This window comes from Calliopsis andreniformis, chromosome 12 (assembly GCF_051401765.1).
Source record: "Calliopsis andreniformis isolate RMS-2024a chromosome 12, iyCalAndr_principal, whole genome shotgun sequence".
Lineage (NCBI taxonomy): Eukaryota > Metazoa > Arthropoda > Insecta > Hymenoptera > Andrenidae > Calliopsis > Calliopsis andreniformis.
In genome coordinates, this window is record NC_135073.1 from 14226956 (window position 1) to 14245270 (window position 18315).

Genomic DNA, 18315 nt, shown 5'->3' on the forward strand with positions numbered 1-18315 from the left:
GTCTCCAGGCGCAGAAACTATTTCGTACTCCATGCTCCTTTGACTCGGTCATGGTACCCAGCTTATTAGATTCTTGCTGGCTGCTGCAGCGAGCTGTTTCCTCATTCGACGAGTCCACGCGCCCTGGCAGAATGTGGCCATCCACGTGTCCTTTGATATTAAATTTGTGCCTTCGTTTCTCTGGACCTCGTTCCCGCGACAATCGCCGCGCTGCCTCGAGTGCTTCGGCGTTCCCATGAAGCCGAGGGGAGGAAAAAAGTCACGGTAGACGCGCGGGGGTTGTTTCGAACGCTTCGAAAGGGAAGCGAAACAACGGGACGCAAATGGAAGCCACTCGTCTCAGCTGGGAGATTGAAGCACAGTTCTCGACTTCGTTCGAAGTGCGTCCTGAATGCGAGTGCTCTTTGGTGAATCGTTTGAAGGAGAATAAAATATAAAGAAGCAGAGACAGGAAATGCAACTATTCGAATTTATGGAAGAATTTAATATCCTACGTGCTGATAGTATTTTATGTTTGTGATTTTAGAGATTCCAGATTGATCATTTAATGACATAAGCTTTAATTACGGCGATCCTCTTGAAAATATGCCTGAATTCTTTCTGTGGAATCTGCTCTATCCAGTCACCTTGATGGTGAAGTGTTTCCTGTCTACTTTTCATCATCGTTCAGTCTGTATCGATTCAGCGCAGCTGCGTTTAGGTTTCGAATTAAGCTCGTTTATTTCAAGTGGAGTCATGGAGTAAGTAGAAGAGGCGTGTTATAGGCCAGACCTGGGCCCATTATCTGACTCCCGATATTTTTAATTAAATTGTAGTGAGTTGGCTCTTACTATCCTTCCATAACTGTCTCAAATTTTTTGAAGGGCCTTAGGGATCGAATCCACGTACGTGTGAGGCTTCCCGAAAACTTAAGTCAACCCTTAGTAGCTTCTACTTATTATTCAAGCTTGTTTATTAAAGCTCTCAGTTAGGTCTGGATCATGTCCAGATTTTTGCAAAGATCTCAGAGATCGAACCCCCATAAAAACGTGTATCAACCCTCACCAGCATCTACTTATCTCTCAAGCTCATTTAGATCTCTACGAATCAACAAAAACTGCAGCAACCACTCCTCAGCATTACTCCTGTCTCCACTCGCTTCTCACCCCCGCCAGGGTATCACAGAATTTTCCTCCGCTCCAAAGTTCAGTATGACAGATACGCGACGATAATCGTCATCCCAGTCATATTTCAGCGGGTCAGGTATCAAGCTTACTGTCGCGTGAAAAGTCTCATGGCATATATACGAGGACTCCCAGGAATATTTTCTTACTCGAATATATATTCTTTCCACCCTCTTTCGCGGTGGTCCCTCGGGGGCCGAGGGACCTCTAGGCCTTTCATTTTCATCGTGCCTCAGCCAACCCCCCTCTCGCCCCCGTGTCGAGTCCTTTCAGAGGGAAAAGTCCGCCGCGAAGAAAACCACACGAGAGATATGATCGTTCTTCGACAACGCGCACTTAATCAGGCCTGCTTTATGTCGGGGGCCAGAGGGCTAAAGGTGAAAGCACGGGGAGGGAAGGACACTGGCTCAGACTCGGAAGGCGGTGACTTAGGGGACGTCGAATCGAGCGAGACCTTAATTTCCTGTAGCATTCCGGCTTATCTCTTTCGCGATTTATCGACCTCCACGAAAGTTACACGCTCGCGGCACGAGGAAACATTGCTCGTAGTCGAGCACCCGTTTCCTGGCTCTGCTCTACTGCGACGGGGTCGTAATTGTTTGCGACTTGTTTTTATTGAGCTGTAAGTGGCGGAGCGTGAGAGCTCTTTTGTGTGGAAGTTGTCCCACTGCTCGTGTGTGTAAATACTGCTGTCTTTATAGATCGCCTTATAGGGAGGCAAGTCGAGATAAGAATTATTGCAGGAAGTTATTTCTTTGTTTTAGGGGATTGTTTGTTCGGGATCTTGGACGTTTCACATTCATTTAATTTCTGTATTTAAATTAGAAGGCGAAAGGAAAATTTACTTTATTTTACGATAAATATTTACCGTGAATTGACCTCGCGTGAAGCAAATCTGATGTAGTTAAAGAATTGATGGGCTGGGCTCTCTGTTATTTCAATAAAAAATACTGTGCCGACGAATCGGTATTCAATTGCATTGATTGATTTTCAACTGTTCGTTTGAACGGGACGATAATTAATGGACCACGCGCGATATTTCATTGCACGCGTCGATGGGTCTTCTTAAACGTAAAAAAACCTGTTGTTTTTTATATGAAAAAGCGTATTTTTGGTGGATCGTGTCGCGCAGTCGTACAAAATGATTGCGTTATAAAAGATAGTGGACCATAATTGAGGAAATAGTATTCGAGAATATTGCGTGACACTCGTGATATTTTCCTCGTGACAATTGAGCATTGGCGTTTGGATCGAAGGGTCTCTTCTGTGATATTAGGATACAGAGTCGGCCACTTACGGGCAGACACTCCCAGCTAATTTCCGGCTGTAAATACTCGATTCGGTCCTATCCTGTCTGCTCCCCCTTTTCCTCTTGATCGATGACTTCTTTCCGTTTCTATTCCATCACGTTCGACGATGGACACTTTGCTCCAATCGATACTTCTGAGCTTTGAAATGTAGCTTTTGTTCTCTGTTATATCACATTATCACTTCTTCAGAGCTCAAGACATATCTGTCATTGCAATTTGCATTGCTATTATTTTTAATTATTGAAAATTTAATTTAAAGAAAAAGAAATTGTAGGTTTGTAGGACCACAGAAATTCAATGAAAAATAATTCAGAATTTAAAGTATAATATCTCATTTATGTTTAATAAAAAATAAAGTATGATGTATTTAATATCATTTTACTAATGTAGCGTCTGTCTGCTTCAGATACGAGATTGGTTAACAGTCGAAGAAGAGATGTTACGTCAACAGGTAGTGGTTGTCGGCGATGTCGACGAAATTATGCAGCTGCTCGATAAGCAAAAGGTAAGAACATTATTCTGCTTCTGTCTCTAATTTTTCTCATTTTATTTAACCATTGATCTATTTGTCTATAACCCTTGATCTAGCTTTTAGCCTAGCCCTTGGTCTATTCCTTGGTCTAGCCCTTGATCTAAATGCAATCTTTCGAACTGTCTTAACCAGAACAACTTGACCACTTTTAACAGCTTTGACAATTTTAAATTGCTTTCATTGCTTAAAAACAAAGTAGAAATTTTCTAACTTCACCCACTGTGATGGTTGCTTTGTGTGTAATTTCCAAAGTCTATGTAATCTCTAAAAGCAGGAAGTGTAAAAAGCTAACTATGTTTTACAAGGTAAATATTACAGACCCTATGATACAAAATCCTGTAACGATAGATCTGTTTTATACCTCGCCAGTACTGAAGCTGAAACCTCTCAAGTCGATAACACTGCGATCTGCAATATCCACAAGGGTCGTAAGCACCGCTCCTGCAACTTCCAACCCCTCTGTACGTTCAGTGGGTAAAGTCGATTAAACTTTCCTGTGTTATCAACCCTCGGTTTTCTCAGAACCTTATCAGCCGCGGGTTCTTCCGAGAAAAGTCTTGGCACGGTTCTCAAAGTTGGGTGGTGATGTCGTCGTGTCAGTTTTCTAAGCGTCGAGGGTGGGGGTTTCTAGGTTACTGACCGGGAAAACCCTGACATTGGCATTGGCATTAAGGGTCCAATGAACGCAGCCACGCCTTCCTCTGTGCGTCGACGATACATTGTTGCTTTTCGCGCAATAGTTATGTTCAGGCTATCGATTTTGTTATTTAGGACAGGCGTGTAGCGTCCAAGAACTCTAAAGTGATCTTGTGTGACCTTCTAGTGGTCTTGGATAATCTTTGAGTAACCTTAGTGACCTCCAGGTCACGTGAAATGACCTTGTCTGGACCTTGACGTAATTCTCGTTTGACCCTGACTTGAACTTAAGTTGATCTTGACTTGATCCTAGTTTCACCTTCCTTTGAATCTAAGGAGACTGTAGATCTTGGATGTTTATCTCAACTTGTGTCTATCGATGAGTTTCTTACAGTTTTTTACATACAATAATTTTTAATGATTTTGCTTTTATTGGAAAATTAGCATTGCTTCATTTGAATGTCTAGAAATTAAGAAAGCTATTATATCCACACTTGGGTTTCTCACACAGTACTTCATATTCTATTTTAATGACAAGAGGTTAACCAAGAAGCTTTATCTCCGACTTCATAAACAATTTAAATATCATGCTTGCATATTCAGACCCCATTCCTGAAGTATGTATAGCATACAGAGGTATCGTTTTCCATAGGGTCGAAGACTTCATGAATCTTTCATCATACACGAGGATCTCTGCGCGACTAAGGGAACCTTTGCAATCACAATGTGTTACATTGTTCAAGTTCGTAGTGAATGAATTAAGACTTATCGAGAACCCTTTCGCGACCTTTTCAATGCAGCCTCCTAACTGAACGATCACTTCCCCTGTCTGCCATTTCTACCTGTCCTTATCGACTTTCTTCGTCCCGAGTCGCGAACTCTCGCGAGGAAATAATTGTCCGTCGATGATATTTCAAATTTTTCATCTGCTCGAAAGTTGTCTGAAGCACTCTGCAGACTCTCAACAGGGAATTCGATTACTTTGCTCGTCGTTATTCCTACCAGTAGCTGCGAAGAAGCTATGGCGCTTTTCATTGACTAATGAAAACTCTGCGAGATCATGCAGAGCTCCTGTATCGAATCGTCAACCCAGTTTGTGGTCCTAAATTTTTGGAATACGATTTCAAGGGACGGTCGAAAACAATGGGTTTGTTACGGGGCGGTGTTGTTATTGATTTCCGATTGGGAAGCTGCAGCAAAAGATATGGGGAAATGAAAGAACCGTGGAAGAGAAGGGCACAGATAGAGGATGTCTTCCATAACGTGCATACAGTATTTTCAATCCTGCTGATTAAGTCCTAGCAGTAAAAACTATTGCATTTATATCCCATTTCCAGCTTCCCATCTGCCATCGATCCTCCTATTTTTATATCCTATTTTATATTCCATTTCGAACTTCTAATTGAACATCCATTCAATATGATGTTAAAGGAACGTCAGTAGTAAAATAGCACTTTCCTAAATCACCTGTGATTCAATTCGAATTTATCACCGTTCTGAATAAAGCCCACGTCCTCCACGTAAGCTTGACAGAACGGTCTACACGAGCCCACCCTCAGCTCTGCCGAATTTGCATAATAAACCCATACCTCCGCGAACGTCTCGCGGAATGATGGGAGTAAAAACGCGAAGCGAAATTACGTTTTCCTACGCTTAAAGGAGCCCCGCTTCGGGGCATCTTTTTCATTAAACGAAACGAAAGAATCAAGACCTTTTCAGGGGAGCGGTCATTTCGTAATCAGACGTGCTGGCAAAGAGAATATTAAAAGAAATCGTAAACATTGGGCCTCCCTTTGCCTGAACGACAGTTTCCCATTGTCAAAGGCGGAAACTCTTCTTTCCAACACTCGCCGCGTACAAGGCATCGATAAACGTCCTCCTCATAGTTTCCTTCGTCCCACTCCTTTGTTCTTCGACTTCTGATAACTCCCCTGGCATATCGTATCGCCCCTTTCGGCTGGTTCTCCTCGACGAACGCGAATTCCAACCCCTCTCTTACCGCGCTTGCTCCTTACATCCTGTCGGAAGCTGCCGAGCAATAACACCGGAGAGTCGTAGCTATGAGGAAGCTTCCTCGACTTCGCAATTTCCCGGTTACATCGGTATTCGGCGAACAGTCCATTCCATTCTACGATGCACGCTGCCGCTGCGCATTGCGATGCATCTCGGATGCTCCACGCTTCTGCACATTTAGAGTGGAGCAGGTTCCCCGCGGTGGACGAGGATTTTTATCGCGCGAAATGCTGTGCAGTCCATTTACGAAGTGTATGCGGGATAGTTTTTTCATCTTCTCTTTTCAGTCTTTTTGTTAAATCTTGTTTGATACGGGCTTGGAGGGAAGAAAGATGGAAAGGGAGCGTTTGTAATTTTTGCCGAGGGAAATTTATGCAAAATGCAAGATTAATATGGTAGCTTGTTGAGAGTTTGAAGTTTTGTGTTAGTAAATTATAAAGGCAAGGGGACTTTCAGGAAGCTGGAGAGTTACTTTTGTTTATCGTTTGCAGGGTGTACTTATTAAAATGAAATGCATTCTATTCGCTAATGGCAGTAGGAAGGACAAGGTTTCTTTACACGAGTTTAGTAGTTTTAGTAAATTCGCAGGATTCATCTTGCACAAATTGCTTTTAAAAAAGAAACAAAAGACGAGAGGAAAAATAAATCGAAACAAGGGGATGCTCCCTCTATCTATTTCTGTTCTCTAATATGAGACTGTGACAGAATCGTAAAATATCTAGTAGTTTAGGATCTTATTTAATAAAGAAATATTTGAATATGGTACAGAGATAATTTAAAACCTAGTGGATTTTCTTGGTAGTATTCCACAAAATCTATCAGTATCTCCAATTCGTCCACAATGTAACAACACTCTCCCACCCCTCTTATTCCTCCTCCCCAATATCAGAAGACCCCGTCGCTCCACTTTCGTCCCCGAGTCGAGCGAAATTCCCTTAAAGAGACGGGCACCGTCCGCTATTTAATTATACCGAGTTTTGACGAACTTTCCCCGCCCAACTTCTGCTACGATTCCCGTAATTAGTGTCTCGCGAGTTGGCCCGTTAAATTGAAATTACTTTCGAATTACTTTCGATTCGAGGCGAGAGAGCCTCGCCTCGCCGTCTGAAAGGATCCTGCTGCACGTGATCGCCTCTTTCGCGCGTCGCGCACGTCTGGTCGAAGTTTCAAGTTCGAGTCTAGCTGCCATTCGTAACTGGATATTTAATTGTCGCCTCTCGTTAGCGTCCCGTCAACATTTTCACGATCATTTTCTGTGACTCTGGCCGTGAACGATGCGTCGACGTAGGGACAACAGTGTACGCTGAGCTCATTAAAGTAATATCAAGGATGGAACGCGCCTCGGATCATCGTTTTTCGTCACGTGCACGCTCGTAACCGCCCGACCCATTTTAATCTGTCCTCGTATCCTTGCGTCACGGAATCTGGCTTCCTTGTTTGTTTCACTCGTTATTTTCACTTTTCTTTTTTTCGAGTTGCGCATATAGACGTGCATAGGGGAGGGATGCAGGTTTGATCGTCTGCAGAGAATCGATTTAGGATTATTGTAGATTATGTTTATTTGGATTCTTGAATTTTTTTAATTTTGTTTGGAGAGAAAATTAGTGGAAATTAGTTCTTGAAAAAATTAGGTTCTTGGTGGGTATTGGGTTCTTCAAGTTATTATAGGTTTATGTCTGTGAATGATTTAGTTAGGCGAATGTAGTATTAGGACAGAGGGCATGTGGTCATGTGGGAGTAGCTTTGGTGAATGTTTAATTTTCGTTTTGTGGTGGGATGGTTGGTGTATTAAATATTTCAGTGTTTTGTGAAAAATGTTTGACAGAGTCTAGGAAATTTTAAAGGTATAGAATTGCAAGATATGAATATTTGAGAGCTTGAAAAATTTGAAGCTTAAAAGTTTGAAGCTCTCTTCGCACTACGGGTAATACTAAAATTTAATCCACCCATAACTTCATAACTCACTTGTTTTTCTGTGATTTAGAAAACTATACGATTCACTGTTTGATCCCGTCTCTTCCCTGCATCTATATTTACTCCTACCATCTCTTTATCGCGTTTCGCACCCCTTGCCATGTAGCCTGAAGGCGTCGAGCGATGCGCAAATGATATCTGACGTAGCGTTGCGGGATAATACGTTGACGACCCAACGAGATGCACAGAGGACGTAAAATTCTGCTTTTTCGAGTCTAAGCGTCGCGATAAGCGCTCACGGAATTTCCATACCCTCGAATATAATAATTTCGAAGATATTTGAATTTAATCCCCGCTACTGTTTCCGCTCTGGCGAAATGGTGGAGGTTCGTTCCGCGTTATCCCTCTGGCTCCACTTAAAATTTTATATTTATGACGCATTATCCAGGTGGGTTTCCCTCATTAATAATTTTCGAGATGACTTCCTGAAGGAGAAATGGTTCGTCAACGTTGGTATTCAGCAATTACAACGGAGGGTGGATCGCGAATGCGCAGTGCGTATCTTCTTTGTCGGCCCCTTCGACATCCGATTAAGCACTGAAGCAGTGATAGATACGAACATACCCTCGTCAAATTCAGTTGGGAATACTACGAGAAACAGCCCATCTACTCAGTTTAAAATATATTATTTATTCTGTACCATATATAACACAGGGTGAAAGCACAAAACTTCATACTTTGAGGAGGATTACTTAAAAATTCAGTTCCTCGTAAAAAATTCTAAAAAATGTAATTCTGTAGAAACTGTATCCTCTAAATTTTCAGAGTTGGAAAATGTTTAATTTTCAAAAATCAGTTCAAATTCACAGCATGATTTTGACATTACTTAGATTGTCTTCGACTTATGGAAAACATTCCGAAATTTAATTAAAATCCAGCATAAGTCAGGACCTCGTCTCTTCTGTTTTGAAAACGGTTTAAAGCGTTTACTGAACGGCACCCTCTGCCACGCGAATTTCGTACCCCGTGGGCTCCAGACCCCATAGGACAGAGGAGAGAGAACGATATATAACCATTCCCTAGCTACCATGGATACCCATGAAGCTGCGAATTTCCGTCAGTTTCTCGACGTGCTTCCAGCGAAGTACACGCGGTCGAATTTCATGCAGCCATGTTCAACTAAATTTTAATTATTCGCCCGCCGTACCGATTCCATTTTATCTGGCATTCTTTTTATCTACCTCCGTATCCTTTCTCATCCACGATTCTTTACAACAGTGTGAATTATTTCGTGCGCCTGCGTGATTCTTTTACGCCTAATTACGCCTCATCTATCCAAACAGTGTTCGTTCGTCAATGGAACTGCGTTTTCCCTTTAATTCTCTACAAGGAATATTATTCAACACAAGGAATAACTCTGTACAAATTTGTTAGTGAATATTTAACGTTTGATAAAATCACAGTTCGAAGATTCGTAACCTTCGTCTCTGAAACGTTCGTCGTTTTCAATTTACTCGGCGCCGCGATGACGTAACAGGAGAGAATCGAATTATTCCCAGGGACAGGGTTCGTAAATGGTAAACGTTCTCGCGTCTCCAGCGCTGGAACGTCTCTTTAATTAATTTACATTCCCGCGGAACGAAAATTGCCAGCCGCTGGGAAAAGAAACGAGCTGAGAGCTGAGACCTGTGACGCTCGTATCGACGGTACTCGTTACGTTAGATTAATGAGAATTCCTCTGTTGCGCGGTGTTTGGTTTTGCGCGGGATCAGAGTTCTTCTAATTTGAAAATCGTTAGCGAATCTCTGTCGACGCGCCGCTTCTGACGCGACGAAGAGCTGGGGTTAAGCTATCGGCACGCGATTTCCGCGATGTGATTTTGACGGGAGGACGCCCAATGGAATTTCGCCGCTGATGCAGTCGGCGAAATACCAAACGAAACGAAAATCGATACAGCGTTGCTCGGCTTTCTCTCTGCCCCTGCTCTTCGGTGTCTTTCTTCGCGGGCTCGTAAAAAGATGGAGCGAAACGAGCCAGGCGTTACTCCTCGGGATGTCTGCTCGTAACAAAAGGATTGTGGCTGCCTGTTCTGATCGTCCTGCCTCTGTATTTACCTCACCGAGCTGCCATTGGCTTCTCGGTTTTCTCAAAGGGGATTAGAGATAGTTCGGAGTTGGGGAAATGAGGATTCGACGCGTGCAGTGTTTTTCCATGGTTTCAACCCTTGTGTAGGAAATGAGTTATTGTTGTAGATAATGTGTAATTAATTGAGATTGTAGAGGGTGGAGGTAAGACACCTGTCGAAGTTTAAGGTGAAAGGAAAATGTGTTTGTTTGGAAATGGTATTAGAAACTCTTTTCATTATTCTGATGGCTCTAATTAGTTCTGAAAGCTTCGAGGAACGCCATAGGACATATTTAAGCATTCTGCAGTTTCATCAAATGGTCTTGCAATTCTATTATTTTTTCCTTGTGTATTCTAATAAATGAATTTCTCTTTTCATCTTCTCCACGTTTGAAAAAGAAACCATTTCAATAATGATTGATTACTGAAGTTCTGTTCAGGCAATTCTCTCAGATAAACACCCTTTCTGTTTCGACGTGGCACGATTCATCGTCGATCAACATCAATTTATGAAATTATCGAGGCAAATAAACGTTAATTATAAATTCGTTTGTAGTTACTGTATTACATAGAATAGCGCTGTCTGGAATCCTTTCTCTCGTCTTGTCACTGCTCATTTAGGAGTTTTGACATTGCGGCAGGCCACATTATCCGTTGCCTCCGCTGATCCCACGGAGGCGCGCGCAATTTGACAGGCTGACAGACGTTGCTTTGACGTCTCGTCATTTCGAACCCCCCTCGAGTATTAACCCAGGAAGAAAGATTTTTTGCCCACATATTCGGCTACGTTAATCCATATTTTCCAATTTAGATCCTTTCGAAGCTGAAATCAAGCGCGGCAAAATTGATGTAAAAATAGTATCTCCTTTTTTTAAATAAAGTTAAAGATGTTGTTAATCTGGATGTTAATCTAAGTTAAAGATGATAAGTAATATCTCCAATAAATCAAATCAACAATCAAATCCATAAATTAGATTTTCACCACTAGCAGCACAGGAAAAGAAATTGTTACAAATTTCCCTTCCCCATAGAATAGGGAAACAGTTCCAAAGCAGCACAAAGAAATATCATTGAACGATTGCTCACTTGCCCCCGAACCCCCTCTTTTCTCCAGAACTCCTTTGTTCCCCATATCTCCACGTTTACGAGGAAAGAGTGCAGCCAGAAACAGGAGCATCGTTTTTAGGGGCATTACGATAAACTCGCGTGAAATTGTCGTACGTGGGTGGCGAAAGTATCGCAGAAAAATACATCAGGAGCATCGTAGCTGCGTGACGGTGTGTGCATTCTTGTCGGGCGACTCTGAAAAGGGCAAACACGGGCGTGAGTTACGAAGGGACCCAAACAAATATTAGTGCGCTGTGATGAATACCGCAGCGAGCACGGAGAGACCCTCGCACAACAGAGTAGTCGTGTCTGTTGCCAGCGAAAAACACGCGGAACGAGTTTAGCCGCGGCTTCGAGTGTGTCTGTGCACGAGCTCCTCGCGATGGATCGAAAGGGAGCTCAGCCGAGCACTTCGAGCACCTCCGTGTACTCTGGCACTTTGCAGCTACGGTTCAATGTAAGTACAAGGATAGAAAGCGAGGGGGAAATTGTGAGACTGGCTCGCAGTAACGTGGAATCACCTCTTACTAATATTTGCTTGCATTTAACGGGCTTAATGACTGTCCTGGCAACAAGAGTTTATTGGTTGGACGCTAAGCGACTCTGCTACTGGCGATAAGTGAACGAGAAGAGGGGAATCGGGGGATTAGTATCAAGTGTGTTTCGTAAAGTGTTAGCTGTTTTCTGTTTTCTTTTTGAAATGCTTTGTACAGAGAATTTCAGTGAGCTTAGAAAATATCAATTTGGAAATTTGAGCATCGGAAGGTTGAAAAATTTGTGACTGAAAAAATTGGAAAGTATAACTTAGAGATTTCTATTACTCACAAAACGAATTTCATCTGAAGTTAAACTTTCCAGTTCCCTCCACTTTTCGCCGTCCCTGGTTGCCCCTAATCCCCTCGAATCGAAGAAGACGAAGAATCGAAAGCACAGGCCGCAATCTTACACGGCTCGACTTCACTTCACGTCCTATCGACTCGAACAGATAGAACGTTCCCTTTGACGCCTCGCAAAACGAGTTTCACGCGAATATTGTCCGACGTGAACGCGTCACTTTTCTTCGCGATCCTCTTGGAATAAATTCCAAACGTTGCCCAATAGTTTCAATTTTTCCATCTCCCGTGTCATTCGCTTATTTACCAGATGGAATGCGATAACATCCTTCTTCGGTGCAGCCTTTGACGCTGTTCTCGTTCCACGAGAGACAGAGACCGCTTTGCCGCGCAAATAGAAAAGAAAATTAACGACGTCAGTGAAAATCTCCTTACCAAAAACCTTGCTGGATACACCGAGGCTGGGAAAGCGGCGAGTTTTTTTCCCTCGTTGAAGACGTTAGCTCGGTTTAGAAGGATATCCTTTGTTACGTCGTAATTCTCCTTTCTTTCGGCTCCTTTCTACAGCTTCGCCCACCCTCATTTTCTTTAAGCTTCCCTCTTCCTCGCAGCTCGCGTAAAAGCAACGCTGCGTCCGGTCAGAGACGCGGTACTTTTTCTTGCCCGCATATCGTGTAATGCAAGTTTCTTATGCTGCGGCCTCAGCATGCCTCGTTATTTTCGTCACTGTGATCGTTAGTTTCGTCGGCCTGTGGCTGAGATAGTAACGCATTAAGAAAGAAATACATAGGGCGTTCCTTAACACGTGGGAATCTTAATAAGAATGGGTTCAGCACGAAGGGAGTAGCTATTATGTACTTCACTGTTTAAGTCTTAATCGATATTCTTATTAGCATACTTTTATCGTTATTGCACTAGTTATTACTAGGATTATGGGATTCTTTTTACATGTACAGCTTTAGGGTCTCAGAGACACCTTTTTCTCCTGTTCGATTGAACTTATTTTTTAAATATATTGTTTTTGTAGGAATTTTTTTTACGTAGTCACCTCTTGATCGGTTGTACCACCAGTTATTGCCCACCTTGTATAATCCCAAGAACCATCCTATTATTACTATCCAATATGCACTTTAAATGACAAACATTGTGAATAATAAAGACACGATTAATTGAAGTTTTCTCTATTCAGAAATACCTAGAACTAACTCTAAATTTCTAACTTACTCTATCCAGTCCAGTCCAGTAGTAGTATACAGCACCTTTTGGCAGGATATGCAGTAGAATAACCATATAATCAGACCGACGAGCTGACTAGGCAACAGCTGCCACGTTCGTCGTTCTCCCGCTCGAGATCGCGAATATTTCATTCTGACAACATTTAGAAAGTCCCTCTTGACCCGTCACTGTTCAAGAACAAATGATTCTAGGTCCACTGACACTTTTCATCCCGAACAGTGTTAGGCGTGAGGCACTCGCCTCTACTCAGCGCGAGGAATCTGGGGATTCTGTGTGTTTGTTTCAGAGAAGGACGCACTGAATAATTCATGAGCTGATCGAGTAAGTTTCCATACTTTACAACGGTTATCTTCGCCACCTCTCGGTAATGAACGATATTACGGGGTAAGACGCGTCGTGTCGCTTATGAGGGAATATTTCATAGTTGGAAAAGTTGTTGGAGCAAGCAGGTAGGACGGTGACTTTAAACGGCAATTTATCTTCCGTCCATAGGGTTCGGGGCATTCTTCAGAGACAAAGAGGTAGGATAAGATCCTCTATGATAAGGCAGCTTCTCCTTCTTTTCAATCACCTTTTAATTGGATTTCGAGGGAAAGACGTAAACGTCGTCGCTTTGTCAGCCCGATTATTCGAGCGGAATTGGAGTTTCAGGGAAAGGGGATCGTTAGAGAGGTTGCTGCTGCATCGCTGATGCGCCAGTAAACTTCGCTTCAGTTATTTTTACCCAAGTGGAGAATAATCTCGAGATAGTTCCCTGCTACTTTACACGATTGTGTTTATCAGCATCGTCAAGATTCTGCTCTTTCAGATTCTTGCTTCAGAGCTGCCATCGACTTGGTTAACAATGTTTTATAGCATCAACAAAAGTCGTTTTTATCCTTTTACGAAAATATTCATAGCCATACAATTCCTGCGATTATTTGCTTTCGTTTTGGTGGGCAGCTTTCGTTGTCATTTTAAAGATACGTACTTAACTCCTTAAAATATTACTCGATAGTTCTGTACATTTAACGTGTCTATTATGAGGCACATTCATCGAGGGCCAGTTTCATTTTAGTTATTTTTGAAAAATATTTTACTCTCGACCTCACCACTCCTCAGTCCAATTAAGCCCGGAAATAATGTAGTCTACTCAACAACAGCGCAACACGTTTCATTTTATCAGCACATTGGACCCCGTTATCGCGCCAAAGTAGACCTTCCTCTGTTTCACTCGGTCGTCGATGCAACACGTTAATTGCTCTCGACTTATCTGCAACGACATGCACCGCGCGAGTATAGGTCAGAGGGACGCAATTACCAGAGCGCCTGAATGCCTTATTTTTCAAAAGATTAGTCAGCTCAATGGCTTCAAAACGCGACGGAAGACCATGCCACGACGATGCTTTTTTTTCGTTGAATGAATCTGAATCGGAGCTGTCCTATGTGTCAGAAAAACCGTAAAAAAGTAGCTGAAATTTGCTCAAGGCGTACATCCCTCGAAAGTTCTGAAGCATATTCGAACTATAAGGTTCGAGAAACTGTGGATACTATTTTAAGACACTAGTTTCATTTTTAATTAAGTTACCTAATACATTAGTATTTAAGCCTGTAATTGGATAAAATTAATGTTAGTGTTCAGACATTGGGACATGCTCAACTACTAGGATATTTACCTTAAGTATTTTCCAAATTGCAGATATGTCATACTAGCATAGCTTATACATCTTGCCCGTCTGTGACATCACGTACACAACTTTATCTCTGCCTAAAGGAAGTTATCTGAAGCCGTCTCCATAAATATATACAATCTAAGGATCTCCCTGCCCCAAACTCTGTTTAATATGCATCGTCGCTGACACATGATAAAAAAGATTCCTGTGCTTCCATTTTCGCGAGCACTAGTTAAGATTATGTCTACGACGTCCAGCGTGTACAGCCGAGGGAAAAGGAATGTTGGAAGCTCAAGTCCGTTGACCGAGGGGATTAAAATGGACGCGACGCCTAGATGCCTAGCTGGGATATCACTTTTCCAGCGTTAAACGATAACATTCAGCGTGTCGGAGGCAACGAGTATCTATTGAAATTCCCGCGAGTCCTGTTTCACTGGGCAAAATCCTACGGGATTTCGAATGGTTATCACTGGGGAATGAGAATGTGACAGCCTATTGGCCCCTCTGCCTCTTTCGGATGAATTGGAGCGTAGCGCTCGGTTAACGCGCTCCACCTATGGTCGGCCCCGTTCCATTCACCGTCGAGAATCTCTTTTGTTCGAAACAGCACCGAAGGATGTCCGAATGGCTCGTGCTCGTGCGGGCGGAATTAAACGAGGTTACCTTGAACGAGAACGGTGAACGTATGACCGCGAAAACTAACGAGATTTCCGTCGAGTGCTTTGTTAACGCTTAAAGGCTGCTCTCGTTTACGCGGTTACTCAAGAATTCAATCTTCCATTTTGTGGGGATGGAATCGAGTGCGTGGCGAGTAGGCTCGAACATAATCAGAGCTTGAATTAAGTATTTTATAATTGAGTATTTTGGGAAATAGTGAATAGTAGTTTTAAGTATAGTTGAATGTAGGAGATAGACCTGAAGCTTTCTTAAAAAAGTATTGAGGCTCCCACAGGCAATGTGAAGTCTCTGCAGCGGTAGCGAATTCGCGGCGAATTGGGAAAACAGACATACGAATTGATATTGATGCGAATGTAATACTTGCAAGGGAAAGTAGATGTATCTACACTTCTCAGGAATTTTCTTCTTCTTTTGCATCATGATTTTCCTGTATTTTATACTTATTTTTTGTTTTTATGACTTGTTCTGCTGTTTCTTCAGTGTTCGTGAGATAATCTCGATCCTCATATGTTCTACTTTATTTTGAAATTCTTTTGTAGAAATAATTTAACAATTTTTCTGCAACATTGCGTATTTTTCTCGCATCCTCGGATCGCGATTTAAAAAATATTGAACGTCAGCGTGGAAGCTGAAAAAATAAACAGCCACATGCATTTAACGCTGCTCTTTAGCAGCATGTATTTCGAAATTTCAATATTTATAAAATTGAAATCGCGCGCTGAGCGGCTTGCATATAAATGAAGAGTATTTATTTATCAATTCAACTACCTCTGCTTGCGGAACGGATCATGCTTCCACTCGTTTGTGGTACCCTCTTGGGAGGCACACTTTCTGGGAATTAAATGATCACTATGTAATTAATATTCGTTAAATAAATTTGCTTCCACGAGGACAGCTGCACAGCAAATATTAACACATGTAAAGAGCACACATCAGTTACCTAAAAGGAATCTGTATTTTTCTCAACACGCGACATCGTTCGAATACTTACGAGCATTACTGTATACCCTACTTTTAATACATTATCCAAACGCTTGCATCAAAGTATTCCCCCAGATTCGCCCTTGCATCAAGAAACTTCGACTTTCTACGCACAGTCGCCATTATCCCCGTCTGCAGCCACGTAGGCAGCACTCGTATTTAAATTCGTATTTACATAACGACGCGATGCATCAACATACATTATAATCGTGGGATGGTAGAGCTGACTGTTCCACGTTTCCCTGTCCCGCTTCGTTGCGCCTTCTCGACCGAGCGTGCGCGTGTATTCCGTTTTCCGAGTCGTCGGTGACACGGAAGTAACGCACGATCGATTACACGAGAGGCTTATAAATAACTTCGTTTGCACGGCCCATACGTAGCTGGGATTAGAAGAGGCGGGGAAAAAGATCGAGGCACAGGGAGAGCCTCTTAAGAATTCCTGGCGGCGCGATCTCGACAGGATCACAAAGATATTTCGACGACGTGTCCTCGTGACATAAATGCTTGAGGACATCGCGAAGCTGGTAATCGAACGTGGACGTTGGAAGTGGCGCAGTTGGAGAGAAATCGCGAAAAAGGGAGAGGAAGATGGATTATCTAGATTAACGGAGTAATCTGATGAGACTTCTGGCCCAGATCGGGCTAATTCGATGACTCGTAACTTCGAACATTGTCGGGTTGGGTTCATCCTCCAGCGAAATTGGATCAGACCGAACTCTGATAAAAACCGCACTCTTTGGGTACCATTAAGATGTTTGATATAGTAGTCTTTAAATCTGGGGGTTCGATGGGGTAGGTGGCTTAATTAATTCTGCCTTGAGTGGTTGGATAATCCTGGGGACATGGAAATTATTTCGAGACGGTGTGCTTTTGAGTATACTTTCAGTAGATAGTTAATTATAAAGTATGATATGTGGTGTATGAGTAATTAGAAGTAAAATTAATATTGTGAGTGTATAGTGTTCAACAACAGGAACATATAATTTTAAGAAATGATTCATTTAGGAAAATGAACAGAATGTTGAAATTGTGCTTCAGGCTTCGTTTCTAAATTATTAGCTGTTGAATGAACGTCTAGACTACACGCGTGAGTGTGTCTGACTCGAGAACCCATTCTACTAATATCACTACGTCTGACCTGTCTAACGCACGCTGGCAGTAGAATAAGTCCCAATTCAGGCAGCCAATTTTCGCGAATTTTAGGTGTGCTTTTCACTATTTCAATTTCGTATCCTTAATTCTCATTTTACTTTTTCGAGTAAAATTATTCCTTAAAATTCGCGACACTTGTTATCAAACACTTTAAAGATCACAGTAGATTATAGATGGAATAGGTACGAAAAGGCAGAATTAAATAATGACCTCAGTGAGACAATTTTCAAAGCGATCAATTTTTCCCTTTTTTAATTTCCAAGTACCAATTTCAAGCAAAAAAAATATTTTAATTCACTCCCCTACATTTCTTACTATTTAAGAATTTTTGAACAATTCTAAGCTTTTAGTCTGCACTGTATCTTCAAGAATTACTCTACTTTTCCCCAGAATATAAATACCACTGTTACCATCAGTTCCCATCCCCCTCAGCTGTCAATTCCAAAGTATCCCTTTCAGTATTAATCCACGAGAGAAGCAACGTAGAAGTTTCACAGCATCACCGTGTCGCTACACGATTTTCCTTTCTTCCGTCGATTTATCTGGGTTCACTGTTTGCTATTGTCACGAGTGAAACGCTAACGAAACGAAATGAAAGGCGGCGTGGGAGGACGTTTCACGGTTAGTCGACTTTGGGAAAATTAATTTGATCGTTAGGCGTGCGCGAGAATGGGATTAGGATCTGGTGTAGTGGGGCGAGAAGGAGATGCTTGTTCGGTGTCCTTTTATCTCGGGCTGCTGCAGATTAGCGAGACTTAACACGGTTATTGTTTTCGTAATCCTGTTGGAATCGCCGGTTCGGCAAACATTTTCTCGGCTGCTACATCCGAGGGCAGGGCCGTCGACAGCGTAACGAGCGTATATCGTGCTGTTCCTATTGTGATGGACGTTTCCGTGCGATCGATTAGACTTTTAAGGGAACGACGAGTGCGTAGGAAGCGGGGAATAGCTGTTTATCACGTGAACGAATAATTTGCGTTGATT

General features: G+C 42.3%; 1 protein-coding gene across 1 annotated transcript in view; it reads left to right on the forward strand.

The window, feature by feature from the left end:
* LOC143185975 (dystrophin, isoforms A/C/F/G/H) overlaps positions 1-18315 on the forward strand; it is a 431935-nt gene that overhangs the window by 94637 nt on the left and 318983 nt on the right. The window contains exon 32 of the mRNA XM_076389324.1: positions 2880-2978. Within this exon, the coding sequence (XP_076245439.1) occupies positions 2880-2978 (99 nt within the window). The remainder of the gene's footprint in view (positions 1-2879; positions 2979-18315) is intronic.